The 19,160-nt window shown below is 35.4% G+C and overlaps 1 protein-coding gene and 1 pseudogene across 1 annotated transcript in view; both read right to left on the reverse strand.

Annotated features, from left to right (window-relative positions):
* The window catches only part of LOC144252323 (gamma-butyrobetaine dioxygenase-like), a 36,325-nt gene extending 33,622 nt beyond the window's left edge, over positions 1–2,703 (reverse strand). Inside the window, exons 1-2 of the mRNA XM_077794724.1 lie at positions 2,488–2,703; positions 1,426–1,543 (exon numbers count right to left, since the gene is read on the reverse strand). Of these exons, the coding sequence (XP_077650850.1) occupies positions 1,426–1,543; positions 2,488–2,703 (334 nt within the window). The remainder of the gene's footprint in view (positions 1–1,425; positions 1,544–2,487) is intronic.
* Positions 2,704–15,613: 12,910 nt separating this feature from the next.
* On the reverse strand, positions 15,614–16,837 carry LOC144252317 (induced myeloid leukemia cell differentiation protein Mcl-1 homolog; annotated as a pseudogene).
* Positions 16,838–19,160: the final 2,323 nt, after the last annotated feature.

Genomic DNA, 19,160 nt, shown 5'->3' on the forward strand with positions numbered 1-19,160 from the left:
CTAGCATTCAAAACCATGGATAATTACCACATTCTTGAGAATTTGAAAGAGTAAGGTGAAATCTCTTTTTAGTGTTTGACTCAAGAGTTCCCACAGAGGTGTTACACAATTCTACAAGGTTGCTGAAAGGGGTAGCCTTTCAATATGTCTAGTTAATAGTAGCAGAAAAAGTTTAAGGGAACATGTCACATTAGTGTGTTCGTATTAGTCAAGGTTCTGTCAAATACACAAAAATCACCCTGTTCACGATAGTTAGCCTTTAACCCATGTGTAACAAATCTTCAAGATGCAGAGTACGTCATGCACTCCTCCCACCCTCAGGAATGCCTCTGCATTAGCTCTATTATTCTGTATCTCCTACAATTATACTTTAAAATTATCTTTCTCTTTGTTTTAGGTATTTCATTTTATTTTGTCTATTAGCTCAAAAATAAGTCCTCTTTTTTCTACAGAATCCATCCTCTGCTGCTTTTCTGAATATTTTTTCTGGCAACAGATTCTCCTTGAGACACATATACACTCTCTCCAGACAAATGTGCTGGTGTGCAAATGAACACATATACTTTCAGTCACGCTCAACTCACACTTATACTTAATGCTGTGTTCACCATTCTGTGGGTGCATTGATCACATAATTCTATCTGTGGACACCAGGTTAGGAATTCTTGCTTGGCTTTTTTGTGTTGTTCTGGCACTAAGACAAAGTGATTAAGGAGAGGGCTGGGGATGTGGCTCAAGCGGTAGCGCGCTTGCCTGGCATGCGTGCAGCCTGGGTTCGATCCTCAGCACCACATAAAAACAAAGATGTTGTGTCCGTCAAAAACTAAAAAATAAATGTTAAAAATTCAAAAATAAATAAATAAGCTGGAAGTCTTCAGCCATAAAAAAAAAGTTATTAAGGAGAAGTCTGCCTCTGGTTCATCCTGCTCCTTTTCAGGGAACACTTATAAAGTGCCAGTGAGAAGCCAGATTTAACTTTAGACAATAAAGACACAGTCTGCTGCAATTCTTTTGTTCCACCTATTTTCAATGTCTTAGAACTCCTCTGTACTTCTTTTCATTTTGACCCAAATGATCTTTAGTGGTAACATTTTAAACATTTTATATAATTGGCAATATTATTTTTTAAAAATCATAGGGTTTGAATTTGTTGATGAGCAAATTCCTTACCATAAAATCCTTACAAAGTAATGATCAAGAGATAGAAATACAGATCATATCTGGACGTTTATGTATCAAAATATCATAGTGCATCTCATAAGTATGTACCATAAAATTACTAACTACCCTGATTTGAAATTTATACATGTATCAAATTATCAAAGAGTACCCTCTCCAATTATGTACGATTAAAATAATTCTTTTAAAAAGACCCTTACTGATAGTAATGGTTTTAAGTGGCTTTGAAGACTGTAGCAGGATTACCTGGCAAAAACAATTCTTCTTGAAGTTTTGCTCTGGCCTTCCAGGAAAAACATCTTTTCTTCAGACAATCAGCTTCAAATTCACTGCAATGCTCATTTGGCCATGTGATATTCACCTTGTAATAGAAAGAAAATATCACCTAAGTGTACATTATTCTTCCAAATAATTGTGTCCTCTCTGGTTGCATCATTTCTCAATGCTATTTAAGGTATTCAGGGAATCTAGTTATCACTTGCAAGTCAAGGTAATACATCTGAGGATGAGTCCACAAAAATAGTTGTGCAAGAAGTAGAATTTGGCTTGACCCAAAGTCCTTTTTCTACAGTCTCTAAACTTGTGATCCCCAAATATTCTGTGAAGACTGAAGTTAGACAGTAATTATGATTCCCGGCAAGGGTATTACAAAGAGTAATGATAATGAGACAGAAATAATATTACTAATAAAAGTGAGAACACCTGGTCCTCAGGTTGAGACAAAGATAAAAGAATGAGAAAAGGATGCCCTTTCTGCTTAAACCTTCCCTTCTGATAAGAATTCTGGTAAATTTGTTCACGCCTCATTTGGTTTTGAGAACTATTCTTTCAGGGCAAAACTTTATACAACTACTAACTAATAAAAAAATACAATGATAAATTTTAAAAAATCATCAGTACTATTTTTTTGAGTGTCCACTGTATGTTGAGCAGTATGTTAAAATATTCTTTTTAAGCCATTTTATCTCATTGAGTTCTGACAGCATTACTATGAACAAATTTTATTAGAATCCCTAGTTTACAAATAAATAAACTGAGGCTCAGAACCACTGACATAGTTGTGTCTTCAATGCCATTCATGGAAAGAATAATGAGCAATAATGCAGATTTTATTAAAAATGGTAGAAGTAATAATAATAGCTTATACTTTCATTTACTGAGTATGATTAATTTGCATTGAGCACTACATTAACATGATTCTATAGTTGTAATATACATAATAACATAAAAACAAGTTATTTGACATAATTTAGACTAGCCCCTTTATTTATTTGGAAGAGAAGGAAATGATTTTTTAGAGTTATTACCTTTTTTGTCAAACTCCAGGTCTTTAATAACAATGTTCACATCAAGGGTTTCCAGGAGAAGTTTCCGTGCTTTTGCAGAATCCAGGTAGCAATGGGAGCACTGGCAGTTGTCTCGCAGCCATACAGCTGGGTAGAGAGACTCTGTCCCATCATTCCAGAGGATTTGCATCAAGTGATTCCCATCTAGTGCTTCTGCCTTTTGCATGGCACAATGCATGTTTCTGGTGTTTAAAGGTAAATCCTGTTAGTGAGATGCTGTTAAATCAGAGTTAAAAGGAATAGTCAGAAGGAGTGGATCTAAACTTGACCTCTGTGATTGTGCACAGTTCAAGTGGACTCTGGCCTCTGTTAGTCACCTAGCTGCCTGAGATTTGACTTATCAATTCTGGGGACTTTGTTCTGATGAGAGCATTTCAGATGCTATAAACAGAAACACAGTGGCTAAAAGTAAACAAGATAAAAAAGAATTCCTTGTTTTTCTTACAGAAATTTTAATAATAAATTCAGAACCAATCCTGGCCAGGATTCAGATAAAAAGAATTCCTTGTTTTTCTCACAGAAATGTTAGATAATAAATTCAGAACCAATGACATACATACTTTTATGTTTGATAAAGGCTGTGAAATTTGTTTTTAAGTGAAAAAATGTTCCACAAATTGATAGTATAACAATCGTGCCTTTGCTATTTTAACTGATGCTCAATTGTATAAGGCCTTAAGATATTTTCATAATACTTAACTAGGAAACTTATTTTAATCAAGGGAATATTGATGTAATTTATTTTAAGGCATATTATAAGTTAGAACATAATGTTACCTCTGGTTTCTCTCTCCCTCCTCCCCCCCCCTCTCTCTCTCTCTATATATATATATATATATATATATATGTGTGTGTGTGTGTGTGTGTGTGTGTGTGTGTGTGTGTATTTGGTACCATTAATTGGAACCCAGAGGCACTCAACCACTGAGCCACATACCCTACCCATTTTATTTTTCTATTTTGAGACACAATATTTGCTAAATTGCTGAGGCTGGCTTTCAACTTGTGATTCTCTCCTTGGTCTCCTGAGCTGCTGGGATTACATGCATGTCCACCCCACCTGGTTTATTATTTACTCTTTTTCTGATGTAGTACATTGGCTCAATGAAATATTTTCAACAACTTTAAGTTATGCAAGGAATTTGTTTTATTCTCTGAAACTTTCGGCTTTGGTATAAATCAATAGTGTGCTTTGATATTTTGGTTAGTTTATTCTGAACATTTATGGGTTATTTTTATGTACCTTCATCTTAATTTAGAATACATGACTTTTTTAAAATTAAGAGATCCACCAAATTTGGAGATATGCATATCTATGGGAAAGAAAATCTAGTGCAAGTGAGCCACTGTAGTTTTATAGACTTAAAACCCCAGTGTTGATCCTGATTCCATTAATGACTTTATACTTAATATCCAAAAACATGACAGTGCCCTAAATTTCACTTTCTTCATTTTTATTTTCCAGAACGCATAAATAAGGATTAGAGTTTATATAGAAAAAATATAATTTACATGAAAGTAAAACGTCTCAATCTCCCAGGTAATTATCAGTTAATCATTAATAGAAGGTGATGTGAACAATAGAAATGAAACTCCATTGCCTTGAGATACATGTGTTTCTCTCTCTCACAGACACACACACACACACACACACACACACACACACAGGATGAAGGTTTGTAAAATTCCTTCCATTTATAGCAATTAGGTGGTTCAACACTAATAAGACAAAATTGATCCTTGTTTTTCATGAACTTCTGGCAAAGATTTTATATAACATTAAAAATAACTTTAAAAATACACAATATTAAAATAAAGCAACTTTAGTTGACTGTTACACATGTTCCTTCCAAATCATTAGCTTTAATGTTTTAGTCACTTAATGGAAGAACATTAAGACAAGGAAGATTGTTTCTTTATTTAACTCACTACAGCTATAATACAATTCATTGGGTCTTGGGTATATTTCTACTTGGGAATTCCTGTTTTTTTTTTTAATTTGTATAATGACATGACAGAACTACTACTTAAAATCATTAAAAGTATAATTTAGTTAAACTCTGAAAATTTAGCTCATGAGTTTAAGTAAGTGGTTTTAGGCAAGTCCTAACATTAATTTCTCTGTGAAATGGGTAGGCAATTTGTTTAATATTCCAAACTGCCCCCTCCTGATAAGAGGAGGGGGCAGTTTGGAATATTTTCTCACATATACAGTTTCAAAGAACAGTAATGATTTCAATAGAAATTCTGGGATAATATAATCAAATCCTTAAATCACATGTCATAGCTAAGGAAAAAAAAATAGAAAAATAGAAATACAAGATTTCTATTTTTTTAAAATCTATGTAAGGAGTTGCTAAATACTATCTGTAAAAGGAAATATAGTATCTTTTTTTTTTTTTAATTTGCAGGGTACATACAGGGTACATACAGGGTACATTTCTGTTGCATGTTCTTATTTTTTTAAACCCTCTAAGAATGTAATAAATATTGTGAGCTCACGGAGTGCACAAAAGCAGCCTGTAGACCGTATCTGGCCCATATATTGTAGTTTGCCTGTCCGTCATCAAGTTATTCAATTCATGTTTTCACCACAGAAGGATATAACCATGCCTGGATGCATGGTTTCTCTTTTTCCTCCTCATATATGAAATTAAACTTACCATTAAAATACACAATAAATATCTCCTTTGTGACACTGCATTAGAGGGTACAAAGTTAACCATGAAGTTCTAATGATAAGGGAAGTTGAGATGGTTATGAAAGTAAACAAAAAATAAGACTGGAGGAAAATGGTGTTGATAGCTGAGAAGCTCCAGGACACCCTAGTGTAGAAGATGACTACTTGAGTAATTCTTAAAGGATCTGTGATCAACTTTCATTTCTTCATAGAAGTATAAGAGGGTAAATAGCTATATTTCCAGTTTTTTCTATAGCTAAGATGTATATGTATGACGTATGATGTAATTTTGGCCAAATTGATGAAATATGTTTGGAAGTTTCTGGGCAGGAAAACATTTTAAAAGAAGGTAGACTTGGCTTCCACATGCTGTTTTCCCCTACTTACTTCCATTCCTTTCTTTCTGGATATGAATGTGGAGGTGGTACTGGGAACAGGGATGTCATTTTGCCATCAAGAGGCATCAAAAAATATACAAATCTACAAAGAAGTCAGGGTTCCCCATGTTTCTGTAAAATCACATTACTAGGAATAGATGGTCACATCTAGATCTCTTTTATCATGAGAAAAACAAATTCCTTACTCATTTAAATCAAATTTTCCCAGCTCTGCATCAAAAGAGTAATAACTACAATCAATTAAAGATAACAAGAAATACAACATAGAAGACAATTGTTCATATGAACACCCAGCAGTGGATATCTTTGCTACACCTGCATGTATACCAAGTTTTCTTTTTTATTTCAAGGTTTTCCAGTCAGTGGCAAGCAGACAGGGAAAATTCAGGTTTCACAGCAAATAATTATTAACATAGATGATGGTAAGCCCACAGACACAATAGAAAGAACTAAAAAAGTTATATGCATGTATCCAAGTTTGTGTGTCTCATATCCTTTTGGTCTTTAACCTAATCTATTTTAAGTTGTTGGATTATTTATTTACTAAAATTAGTTGATAAAAACCAAAGGCTAAAGATACCTAAATATAACAATGCACATAAAACAAACACATATGTCTTGAAAGTTTATTTTCTTTATGATGATCTTCTTTGTAAGAAAATACTTCAAAAATACATCTCACTTATTGGTTCTAACACAGTGTTTGTAAACAATATAAGATGCATTCATTCCATAATAATAGTGCTTCTGCTATTGAAACTGTTTTAATCTGCCCTCTTCATCTTCTTTCTTATCCAAGATAAATAAGTCCAGTTTTTCTGTTTTTCAAGAGATGTGACATTTAGATTCTACACTTTCCAGAATGCTCTCTCATAGTTACCTTCCAGTTTACAAATTTTGTTCAAAATATGAGGTTCCAAATTTTAAAGGATACCATTAATAATTTGTAGAATGCAATATTTACGGGATGGAAAGAATGTAATATTTTCATTATAAAGACAAAAAAAATAGTATTCTGTTTGAAGGAAAAGTAAAAACAAAACAAAAAATTTAACAGGTTTTTATTTTTATTTTTTTTCTAAACTTGATGGTTTGGGAGAATAGTGTTAACTGCTTATGGCATCGTATGAAAGAGAAATTGACTTGGTTGTCAAACAAAAATATTTGTTTAAAGACTTACCCACGTGGAACTAGTTGTCAGGGATACCCCAATGAAACCCAGCAAGAGGCTGGCCCTCATGGATCCGTCCAGGTACTAAATCAGCAATCATACACTCAAACTTATCCCACTCTTATGAAACCATTTTCCAGGCCCACCTGGCTAGTAAAACAAGGACAGCCAGCCAGAACACTTCAGCAGCAAGGCGACCTGTCCACTGGTTTAGTTGTCCGACCTAAACTCTCTGAATGTAGCTGTTAGCAAAGTACTTCTCTTGCTAAATCCAGTCTTCAAAAACTGGAAGAGGTACTGACCTTTTCAAATACACGGACACAAAACAAGGGCACAAGGATTCTGAATAATAAAGACAATATGACACAGAAGAACAAAAAAAAGCACCAGGTATTGACTCTAAAGAAATTGAAATTTATGAATTTCCTGAAAAAGAATTCAAATTAATCCAGTTAGTTCAAATTAGGGAGCTTTGAGAGAATACACAGAGATAACTAAATTGTATCAGGAAAATGTGTACAAAATTAGTTATCTGATGGAGGCATGGGAAGCATAAAAAAAGAAGCAAACAAATCTGAAGATGAAGAGCAATGACTGAACTAAAGACTTCACAGAGAGTTTCAGGTCATTTGAAATACACAGTCAGAAAAAGGTGGAAAAAAAGAATGAAAAGGGATGAAAAAACCTTACGTGGATGATGTAATACCATCAAGTGAAACAACACAAACATTAAGAGAATTCAAAAGGAGCAGAGAGAAAGAATAAGATATAAAGCTCAATTAAAGAAATAATGACAGAAAATAATGGAGAGGGAAATAAATATCTAGATATATATAGCCCAAAGCATCTTAACTAAAGTATTAAAGAAATCTGGACCAATATACATTATAATAAAATTGTCACAAAATCAAAGTCAAGAAGAATTTTGAAAAGAGCAAGGGGAAAACAACTTCTTACATACAAGGAAACTTCTATATAGACATCAGACTTTTCAGTAGAAGCCTTGCAGACTGGGGTGATAGACTAAAAGTATTGATGGAAACTGCCAAACAAGATTATTTTATCTGAAAAGTTGTCTTTCAGAAATGAAAGAGAGATTAAAAAAAAATCTTTCCAAAACAAGCAAAAGTTGTAGGGGTTTATTAGCACTAAAAATTATAAAGGAAGTTCTTAAAATTCAAGCAAAAGGATATGAACAACATGAAAATTCATAAGAAATATTTAAGATATAGTCTAATTTGAAATACTCTAAAACAATTATGATTGTGCATGAATCACTTTTAACTATAATATGAAAGATAAAGGTATTAAAAATAGTATATTTTAATTAATTTTTAATGAACACACAATATAAAAGTATAACTCGTGATATCAAAAACATGAAATATGCAGAGTTGGAGCTAGAAACCCCAGTGACTTGGGAGGCTGAGGTAGGAGGATAGAAAGTTTGAGGCCAGCTTCAACAATTTGGCAAGACTCTCAGCAACTTAGTAAGACTCTGTCCTAAAATTAAAATAAATAATTAAACACAAAGGACTGGGGATGTATCTCTTGGGTTCAATTCACTGTATATACGTCACAAAAAAATTCAGGGCTGGGGATGTGTTTTTTAAAGCTATAGTGAGTTACTTGTAGGAAAAATACATTTGAGTCTGGTCTTTTTCCCCATTTGGTTAACTTATGTGTTTTCATTGGATAATTATTTATGGGTCATTATTAATTTTCTTTCTGTTGTATGGTTCCTTGTTTGATTCTTCTTGTCTTGCTGACATCTTTTACTACTTCATATTTGTTTTTGTAGTGATATGCTTTAATTTCCATTTATCATTACTAAATCAGTAGAGGCTTTTTTGTGGGTATACAATGGTTATCATGATGCTTATACAAAACATTTTGTAGTTACAGTAGCTTTAAGAACATATATTGGCTGGAAACAAAGGAATGTGAAAAGACCAACCAAAAGAAAATAGTAGCAGTTACTTGCACCAGAAGAAATAGACTCAAGGTAAAAAACTGCAACAGGCAATAAGTCAATTTATCAAGAAGGTTAACATTTACATATATATGTTATGTGTGAGACATATGGAAGGTTGAATATTAAAGAATAAAAAATCTGAACATATTACTAATGGGTGTGAAATTGAATCAATAATCAAAATCCTTCAACCACGAAAAACCCAGTATCTAATGGCTTCATTGGTAATTAAAAAAAAAATTAAAGAATAATTGACACAATTCTTCTCAAATTTTTCCATAAAAAATAAAAGAAGATGGAACACTTCTGAACTCATTTTATATACCAGTATTACCCTTAAACCAAAACTAGGCAAGGGCTTTAAAAGATTAGAAAATTACAGGCCAATGTAGATGAACATAGATGTAAAAATCCTCAATAAAATGCTAGAACAATTAATTTAGTGCTTAAAAAGATCAAATACCAAGATTAAGTGTGATTTTTTCCTGGTATATAAGGATTATTCAATATAAGCAAATGAATAAATGTGATAAACTGCATTGACTGAATTAAGGAAAAACATCATAACCATCCAATAGATGCAGAAAAAAAGTCTTTGACAAAATTCAACATCCTTTCATAACAACCCTCTCAAGAAAAGAGGTACAGAAGGAATGTCCCTTAACATAATGAAGGCTATGTATGATATGCCCACAACTAGCATCACAACAAATGATAAAAAATTAAAAAAAAATCTCTAATAACAGGAACAAGACAAGAGTGCCCACTCTGACCATTTCTATTCAACATGATATTGGAATTATAGGCAGAGAAATTAGGCTCTTATTGCCTAATTCCTAAGAAGAAAAAAAATCATAAAATTTGAAAGGAAAGAATAAAATTGTCTCTGTTCATTGATGACATGATATTATAACAGGGCACCATAAAGACTACAGGAAAACTTTTAGAAGTAACAAGCAAATGTAGCAAGGTTTCAGGATACTATCAACATTCAAATACCACATTATTTCTGTACAATAATAATGAATGTTCTAAAAAGGTAGTAAGAGCATACACAATTTACCATATCATCAATGAAAACACATAGAATGCAGTATAACTAAAGAAATGACAGATATACAAACTGAAAACTCTAAGACAATAATTCAATAAATTGAAGAAGTAATTGAAAATTGAAAATACCTTAGATTCATAACTAATTGAAATTTGAAAGATTCATGAATTTGAAGAATGAATATTACTAAAAGGGATTTGCGCCTTCAGTGCAATTTCTATCAAAATGCCAAATACATTTTTTCAAAGAAACAGAAAAAAGAATCCAAATTTCTATAAAACCATAAAAGTCCCAAATAGCTAAAGTAATCATAACAAAGAAAAATTAAGTTGGAGGCACCAAGTAACTCAAAGTACACTACAGTACTATGGCAATCAAAATAACGTAGCACTAGTATATTAAAAAAAAAAACACATAAACCAATGGAATGGAAAGTTAAGATCAGAAATAAATCCATGTATTTAATGTTAATTGGTCTTTGACAAAGTTTCCAAAAACACTCAATGAAGAAAAGACAGTGTCTTCAACAAATGGTGATGCCATACTGTATATCTCTGTTCATAGAATGAATTTGGACCATTCTCTCACACCCTAAATAAAAATCATCTCAAAATGGAATAATGAATTAAAATAATACACCCAAATGAAAACTACTGGAATAAAATATAAGGAGAAAGCCACATGATATGGGTCTGGACAATGATATTTTGATATGGACAGAAAAGCACAGTAAATAAAAGCAAGAATAGGCAAATGAGATTACCTTAAGCTAAAAATCTTCTGTACAGCTGAGAAAACAATCAACAGAGAAAACAGATGATCAACAGAATGGGAGAAAATATTTGCAAGCAATATATCTAATAATAAGTTATAACTGAAATACATTAGGAACTCAAATGATTTACTAGGAAGAATGTGAATTACCCTATTAAAAACTGGAAAAGGGATGTGAACAGACATTTCTCCAAAGGGGATTTACCAATGGCCCAGAATGGCCCAGGAGGTCTGTGAAAAATGCTTAATCAAGTTTTTATCAGAGATTGGGCACAATGATTCTCACCTGTAGTCCCAAGTGACTCAAGAGGCTGAGATAGGAGGATTATAAGTTTGAGGGTATCCTCAGCAACTTAGTGAGAGCCTCAGCAACTTAGTAAATGTCGCCTAAAAAATAATAAAAAAGTAAAAAATAAAAAGGACTGGGGATGAAGCAACATGACAAAGTACTCATATGTTCAATCCCCACTATATATATGTATGTATATATATATATATATATATATATATATATATATATATATATATATATATATATTTCTATGATATATATGTATGTACATATATATTATAGAAATATAAACCCAAACCAAAATAAGATTCAACCTCACAACTATTAGAATGGCTGTGATACAAAGACAAAAAATAAGTGTTGTTGAAGCTATAGAGAATGGGGAAGTGTTGCACACTGTTAGAGGGAATGCAAAGTGGTTCAGTTATTATGGAAAACAGGAATGGGATTCCTCAAAAAATTACAAATAGAACTACCATATGATCAATCAATCTCACTATTGCCTACCTATCCAAAAGTGATGAAACCAGTGTGTTGAAGAGATAGCTGAAGTATCATGTTAGCAGTAGTATTATTCACAGTAGTAAAGGTATGGAATCAACCAATGGATCCACATGTGTATGTGTATATGTATACATGTAATGGACTTTTATCTAGTCATATAAAAGAAGGAACTTTTGTCATTTGTAACACCATGGATGAAGGACTTATGCTAAGTGAACTAAACTAGGCAGAGAGAGACAAGTACTGTATGATCTAACTTGTATGTGGAATCTAAAATTTTTAACTCATAGAAACAGAGAGTAGAATGGTGGTTGGCAGGGCCTGGGTGTTGGGGAAAAAAGAAGATGTTGGTCAAAGGGCAAAGAGTTTCAGTTATGCAGGATGAATAAATTTTGGAGCTCTAATATAGTATAGTTAATATAATTAATGCTATATTAGATGCTGGAAATTTAATAAGAGAGTAGATTCCAGGTGTTCTCACTACATATACAGGCATGCACGGGCACATTATGTGAGGTGATAGACATTAATTATTTTGATTATGGTAATTATTTCACAATGTATACATAATCAAAATATCACATTGGGTACAATAAATGTATAAATATTTATTTGTAAATTATAACAACAAAACTTAGAAAAAAATAAAAATAATATGAGTTTTAATTATCTAGACAGTAGGGTTATAATAGTAGTAATTGAATTAAAAGCAGCAGTGGTTATAGTAGTAGAATTAATAGTTTGCATTTACCAAATGCTTTCTTTATGCCACTCAGTGTTCTAAGTGCTTTATATAGAAACTCACTGACTCTTCACATCAACCCAAAGAAAAATTGAATGCAATTACCCAAGAAACAGAAATAGAAATAGGCTAGGAAATAACATACAGATGATAGTAAAATCCATCTAGAGTTATCTTAACATTAAGACAATTTAAATATGTCATTTATTTTTATCACTCATGTTCCAAGTGTATATATTCTAAACTCCATTTGTTTTAATAACATGCTTATTAATAGATTTGAAAGTTTTCTCGCTTGAAATAATTTTTATGCAACTTGAAATATGAAACACTGATACTTAATGGGTGCACCATTTAAAGGATGCATTTTCCACCATGATGAACAACATTCCTGTATTAAAGATGGCACTGTGCCCATGTCACATCTACTGTTGAAGTGATCACAGCTGTAACAATTGGCAACCACAAATATTAATCACATTCCCAATTGTTATGATCTTTACGTCTTTCTTTTTCTGTCTAGGCCATTTGAAGTGGAGAGGGGAAAAGCACATTTCAGTCACTGGGGAAACCTGAGACTCTTGCTCCAAACCATCTGATCAGAAAAGAGGTGGAGACATCAGGACCTTCGTAATGTGAGGCTGCCTGAGGCACATGGGGTATGTGGAAGAACTAGAAAAACTAGGGTGCTGATAAAGTTAAATTATTTATGTATCTATTCAGGAACTTGGCAGGTCATTTCTATTCTTCATGATCTCTTTCTTAGCCTTATGACAAATGTGAATGGTAATCCAAACAAAAACATGGTAAAATGGGGGAAATAATTTCCTTCTTGAACTTTCTTGGTTTATTTAAAGCTTTATTGGAGCAAACATAATAAAAATTCAAAAGGGAAAAAATCAAGTGTCATCAGTATTTAAAAGCAAATTCTTTCAGAAAATTTATATACGAGGATGAATTGATGTCTATTTTTAAACTGAACACACCTGAATTAGTCCCATTGAAGCATCATGACAAGGTTACACACTTCATTATTTTGCTGCTTTTTTTAGTAATTTTGTTCATAAAATATCAGTTTGGTTTTGGTGGGAAGGAGTAGTTTTGCCTGTCTTGTACAAAGCTCCGGGGTTTGGGCAGTGTCCTATCTGATGGGATAATTGTTTCTTTTTTATTTCATAGCATCACTTGGGGTATGAGTGTGTGTTTTTTCCTTCCTTATCAACCACCATATTTTTCCTCTTCAGAGTTATAGACTTTATCTCGAACTTCTGTTTGGCACAACTAAATTGTTTTTGAGATTATTCTGCTTCAGTGATGGGTGTGGTTTTGTGGGGTTTTTTGTTTGTTTGTTTTCTTTTTAAAAATTTTATAAAGTTAAATTTGTCACCCCATCTCTCCAGCATTGTTTGAGAACTTAAAAAGAAGCTCTGGAAATTTTTGCCTTATGCATTGATCTTAGAAAGAAAAGTAATTTGGAACCAGAACTCTTTCAGCCAGAAAGAAACAATCTGTAATATTACTAGGTTCAGTGCCCTCATCAGATACTCAGGGCAAACAGAAGCTCAGAGATGTTGGATGTGATTAGTCTAAGCCTACCTTCTGGTTAGTGGGAGAAATTACCAAGTGTCTAGGTAATTAAAACTCAAAACTAGTTTTACCAGCTCCCTATTCATGCATAAAGTCAACATTTTCTAGTATTAATAAAAGAGAGTGCAGAAGTTTTACAAATGTTAATTTTAACTAATTATAAACATAATCTTTGGAGGGGAAAGCTAACTAATGAAAACTGCTACCCAATACCATTAAGTTTAGAGATTTAATTTTGTTTTTTACAATTTATTTTATTTTTATCAGTATTTCTTTTATTGATGTATGAGGCTTAAACCTGTGTTTGAACAAGCAAGCCTCATAATAGCACCATAGTTAGACTCTAGCCTGCTTTTCCAAGCCATCATTTTACAACTTTTTTTTTTGAGAGAGAGAGAGAGAGAGAGAGAGAGAGAGAGAGAGAGAGAGAGATTGATTTTTAATATCTGTTTTTCATGTTTGGGTGGATACAACATCTTTGTTTGTATGTGGTGCTGAGGATGGAACCCGGGCCACACGCATGCCAGGCAAGTGCTCTACCCCTTGAGCCACGTCCCCAGCCCATCATTTTACAACTTATTAAGCAAACAAGGAATCAAATGTCTTTCATCCACCTAATGTTATCTTTTTATAAACAATGCTAATAAGTCCCACTTGGAACAGCTGAAAATCTTTCAGTAAAAGCTTTAAAGATGAGCTCATTCACTCAGTTTAAATTTTACCAGTTAAATCAGGTCAAACGTAAGGAACTCAAATGATTAGTTGCCTAATCAGATCCTATTATTTTTAAGTCACTAGCCTACTCCCCCACCCCTAAAAACCACCTCTCAAAACTCCACTTAGACTCAATTATTGAAAACCCATACATAACCAAGTGAAAGGATTAATTTTCATTCCACAACTTCTCAATCCCAGGTTTTCAAAGAAAAACCTATCTAAGGAATACTTACCAATACCAGATTGGAAAATTAAAGCCTACATAGTTATAAATCAGATTTGTCCCACTACAACCAGGTTGCATACAACTACAAACTGGTTCTGTATATACTCTAGAACTGACCTGGAGAAAGTTTAGAATAGAAAAGCTGTAAGAAGAAATAGATTCCTAACTACAGAAGTTACAATTTTCAAAATTTAAATTCAAGACTTTTCTCCCTTTGTGTTCACAGAAATATTTTCTCTGTAAAAATACACACATTTTTACAGACAAATACATTTACAAGCTGTTTCTGTCCTAAAAATGAGAATATTCCACATGTGTAACTAAATGAGCCTTAACTCAATTATTCATGGCCATTACTATGCTAATGAGACTCATTCAAATCAAGCCAAAGTAGAACAGGCATAAAAGTCCTGAACACTTGGGTCTTCTATTCAAGAAAATATACCCGGGGAAGCTAATCACAGAGGAAAAGCTTCCCTTCACTGGTGCATAGTAATGAGGCTTCTAGTCATAGCTCAATTACTTGTAGCTTAAGTTATTCTTTACAGATCACTGGCATCTTAGTGCTTCTCTTTTCACACTATGGGAAATTAATGAATTTGGAGGGCATATTTAATGAATTTTATGACTAGCCTGGCTACTGACCACTCTTCTGGTTCTAGACAAGGAAATTAAGTTTTTCGACTAAATCTAACATTCCCCCTCTGTGGCCTCCCAGTTTGCTTGGTGCTGAAAGTGAACTTTGCTTCTTTCATACAGTGAAATCTTCAAGGGGGATTACTTTTCCCATGTATTTATTCTTCTTAGACATAATCCTCTTGCCACTTGCTTTCTGGCTAGGTTGCTAGAGTGACGCTCTTGGAGGTTACAGTCTGGGCAGCTTGAAGTCCAACTTCATAAATACATTTGATCTCACAGAAATTTTGGTGTCTGGAGTTGGTAAACAGTCAACTATTGTACTTACAAGGCTATCTTATTAGATACACCAAACCAGCTCCTACTGAGCAACACTTGCAAAAGCTAGCAGCACATTTCTGGTGCCGCCTTATAGGTCCTTTATGTGGAAGGACTCCACAAACCCATCCCAGCCTCTTTGTTTGACAAGCTAGTCCCATTTTGTCCTTAGGAGCATGTCTGTGATACTTTCTGCTAAGGGTTCAATGCAGCATTCTTGGTTTATGCTCTTCAAGTGTTTGGCCACAAAGGCACCAAAAGAAATGAGAGTCACAATCCTGCCCCAGTTTGTTACTCTGTCACTGAAAACAAGGACAATCACGCGAGACAGACTTTTGACATCATCCTCGTTTTTGATGTCCAGCTTCCGAAACATGCCTGGGGAGAAAAGCACGCACGCCCTCGTGGCCCCTTTGTCTGGGCCGGGCAGAGGTTGCCTGCCCACGCGGGAGGTCGCTCTACACAGGCGCTACCGAGCTGGGGCGGCCACACTCTATTGCCATCCCCCCCTTCCGCGTCTCTGGACAGGACTGCACTTCCAAAAGCACCCGTCCGGCGGCCCCGCAAGGCCCTTAGGTCCGCCCGGCGCCGCCTTACCTTGGAAGGCTGTCTCGTGGTTGCGCTGCACTCCTTCGCTTGATCCGCCGCAGGGTCTCCAGCGCCTTCCTGCTGGCGGCCACCGACCCGCTGGTCGCCGCCTGTCCTCCTCCTCCTCCTCCTCCTCCTCCTCCTCCTCCTCCTCCTCCTCCTCCCCCTCCCCCTCCTCCTCCTCCTCCTCCTCCCCCTCCTCCTCCTCCTCCTCCCCCTCCTCCCCCTCCCCCTCCTCCTCCTCCTCCTCCTCCTCCTCCCCCTCCTCCTCCTCCCCCTCCTCCTCCCCCTCCCCCTCCTCCTCCTCCTCCTCCCCCTCCTCCTCCTCCTCCCCCTCCCCCTCCCCCTCCTCCTCCTCCCCCTCCCCCTCCCCCTCTTCCTCCTCCCCCTCCTCCTCCTCCCCCTCCTCCTCCTCCGGCAGCGGCGTCGAGGGCAGCGTCCTGCGCCTGCGCGGCTGGAGAGCTAGCGTTGGCGCTTCTGCCAGAGAGCGCGCCGGCTTCCCCTCCCCCTGCCTCTTGCTGGGCCTATGCCCCCTTCTCGGCTGCTGATAGCTGTGCTCCTGGCGGGGTGGCGCCACCCCTGGCCCCCAGCCCCGCGCCCCTGCAATAGAGGTTTAGTCCAATGACCTTGTTCCTCTTAAAGCCGAACATCCCAAGCCGCCTCCACTGTGAGACTATGGAGGCTTGGACTGCTCACTCGAAGGAGGTAGAAGTAAGTAGTCTACAATTTATTTTTAACTAGATGTGATAAGAGGCTGAGATACATAATACTATGTGAATATATTCTCACGTAAATAATGAATTCTGGAGAGCTATTAGCATTCTATTGAGAAATTTCACCATTTTGCCTATTGTCTCATTTTAAGCAACAAATTTTATGCGAAAACTTTCTCCATAAATTACAAAATGGGGGACACTAGTTTCACTCCAGGGGAATTACCGTGTTTAGACTGGAATTCTAATTATCAAGGCATTTTTTCATCGATGTAATAAAGAGTAGTGGAAGATTTTTCAATTCTTTGAACCAGACCACATATATATATTAATCTTGATAAATCTGATGTTTTTAATCAAACATTGAACTCATAGAAGCAAATGGTAGAAGGGTGGATGCCAGAGGCTGGAGATTGGGGTGAGGAGCTAGGGAAATGTTGATCGAAGGTACAAAGCTTCATTTACATAGGATAAATAAGTTCAGGAGACCTATTATAGAGATGACTATAAACTAATAATAATGTATAATGGAAAATTTCTAAGAGAATAGATCTTAAATGTTGTCACAACAAAAAAATTGATAACTATATGAGGTAATGTGTACATTAATTAGTTTGATTTAACCATTTCACAATGTATTCATATAGCAAAACAATACATTGTGTACTGCAAATATATGCAATAATTATTTTAAAAATATACCTTAAAATAAATAAAAAAGCCTCCTTAAAAAAAAAAAAAACTTTTATTTTATTTATTTTTATATGGTCCTGAGGCTCAAACCTCTCAGACCTCACACATGCTAGGTCTGCGCTCTACCGCTCAGCCACAACCCCAGCCCTGAAATAAGCCTCCTTAAGACTGAAGAACATAACATGAGGCATTTTCTGAGGGCTCTTCCCTGTTTGTGGTGTAGCCCTTTACAGTCTTCTGCTTTCTTTCACACATGGCTTTCAGTGCACCATCCTGAGTAGCAATTAGTGCTAACATTGTGGATTGCAGGTGGAGGAAATAAGGCCATAGTGTCTCAAGAAGTTTAGAAGATACCAACGCATGTACAGGGTAGCATTGGTTTTGGAGCCAATATGCTTACACTCTGCCCTTGTGTTTCTAATTCTCTGATAAATAATGGAAGTGCTTCTGTCATGCATGGTGATAGGACCCTGATCAAGGAACATGATCAGACCAGAATTTTCAAAAGATTCATCTGGATAGATGGAAGGAGCACTTTCAATGAGTGGTAAGCTGCCCTGAGGCCATCCAATAATAAGTATTTTATGATAAGTAAATATTAGCATATAACATAACTCTATTATATTATTGTAAATAATATAAATTATTGCTAACTAAAAGTAACAACCAAATTCTGAATTTTGAGCCATTCAGTCTTCAAGAACTTAGTAACCTCTGAGAAAATAGTAAGCTTGCTATTTGCTAATAAATGGTGGTTAATATTGTTATTTTACTTGGATTATAAAGAGGGATGGAAATATAGATAATTTGATCTTCAAAATTATTTGTTTATTTTATATCATGTATCAGTGGAATGAGAACTCATGGGGCTTTGGTAGTTCTGTATTTGGTACCATTTTTTGAATAGGCAGTAAGGACCCCTATTCTGGGCTCTGTGTTTTAGTGGGCTCTTTTCTTGTCCACTTCCAGTTGTACCACTCACCAAAGGATGATTTATCTTTGGGATTAATGGACCAGCTGGAGCTCACACCATCCCATTATTTTTAGTAATGGTCTGGGATCCCAGACCTTGACTTTTCAGACCCCTCCAGACTTGTGTCTGCTTCTAGGGTATGTGAATGCTCCCTTCCCGTCTTCCTGCCCACTGATGTTATCTTACCATACAGGTATATATGCTTCTAACCTTAAGGGAGTGGTCTACAGGCAGCTTTGTATGCATATATGGGGTATACACACGTGAATCTCAATTAACCTCAATTAACTCACCTTTTCTGGGAGTCTTCTTTTATACTCTCATCTCGAGTCCCTCGGATATTTATGATGAGGTCTTGTACATAAAGAAATGTCCTCATTTTACAGATCCTGAATAAATATTGCTTGCATAAAAGGTCCTATTAGTTGTGTGCATTGGAATGGCTCTGACGTTCACATGAACTCCCTCCTAGGGCAAGATGAACACTGGGATGGAATGAGAAAAGGAGGAAGCTAGGGCTTCACACTGCAATCTGGGGGCTGGAGACTAGGGAATGACTCTCTTCCCTGCCAAATACTGATGTGGAATAATAAG

This window comes from Urocitellus parryii, unplaced genomic scaffold (assembly GCF_045843805.1).
Source record: "Urocitellus parryii isolate mUroPar1 unplaced genomic scaffold, mUroPar1.hap1 Scaffold_40, whole genome shotgun sequence".
Classification (NCBI taxonomy): domain Eukaryota; kingdom Metazoa; phylum Chordata; class Mammalia; order Rodentia; family Sciuridae; genus Urocitellus; species Urocitellus parryii.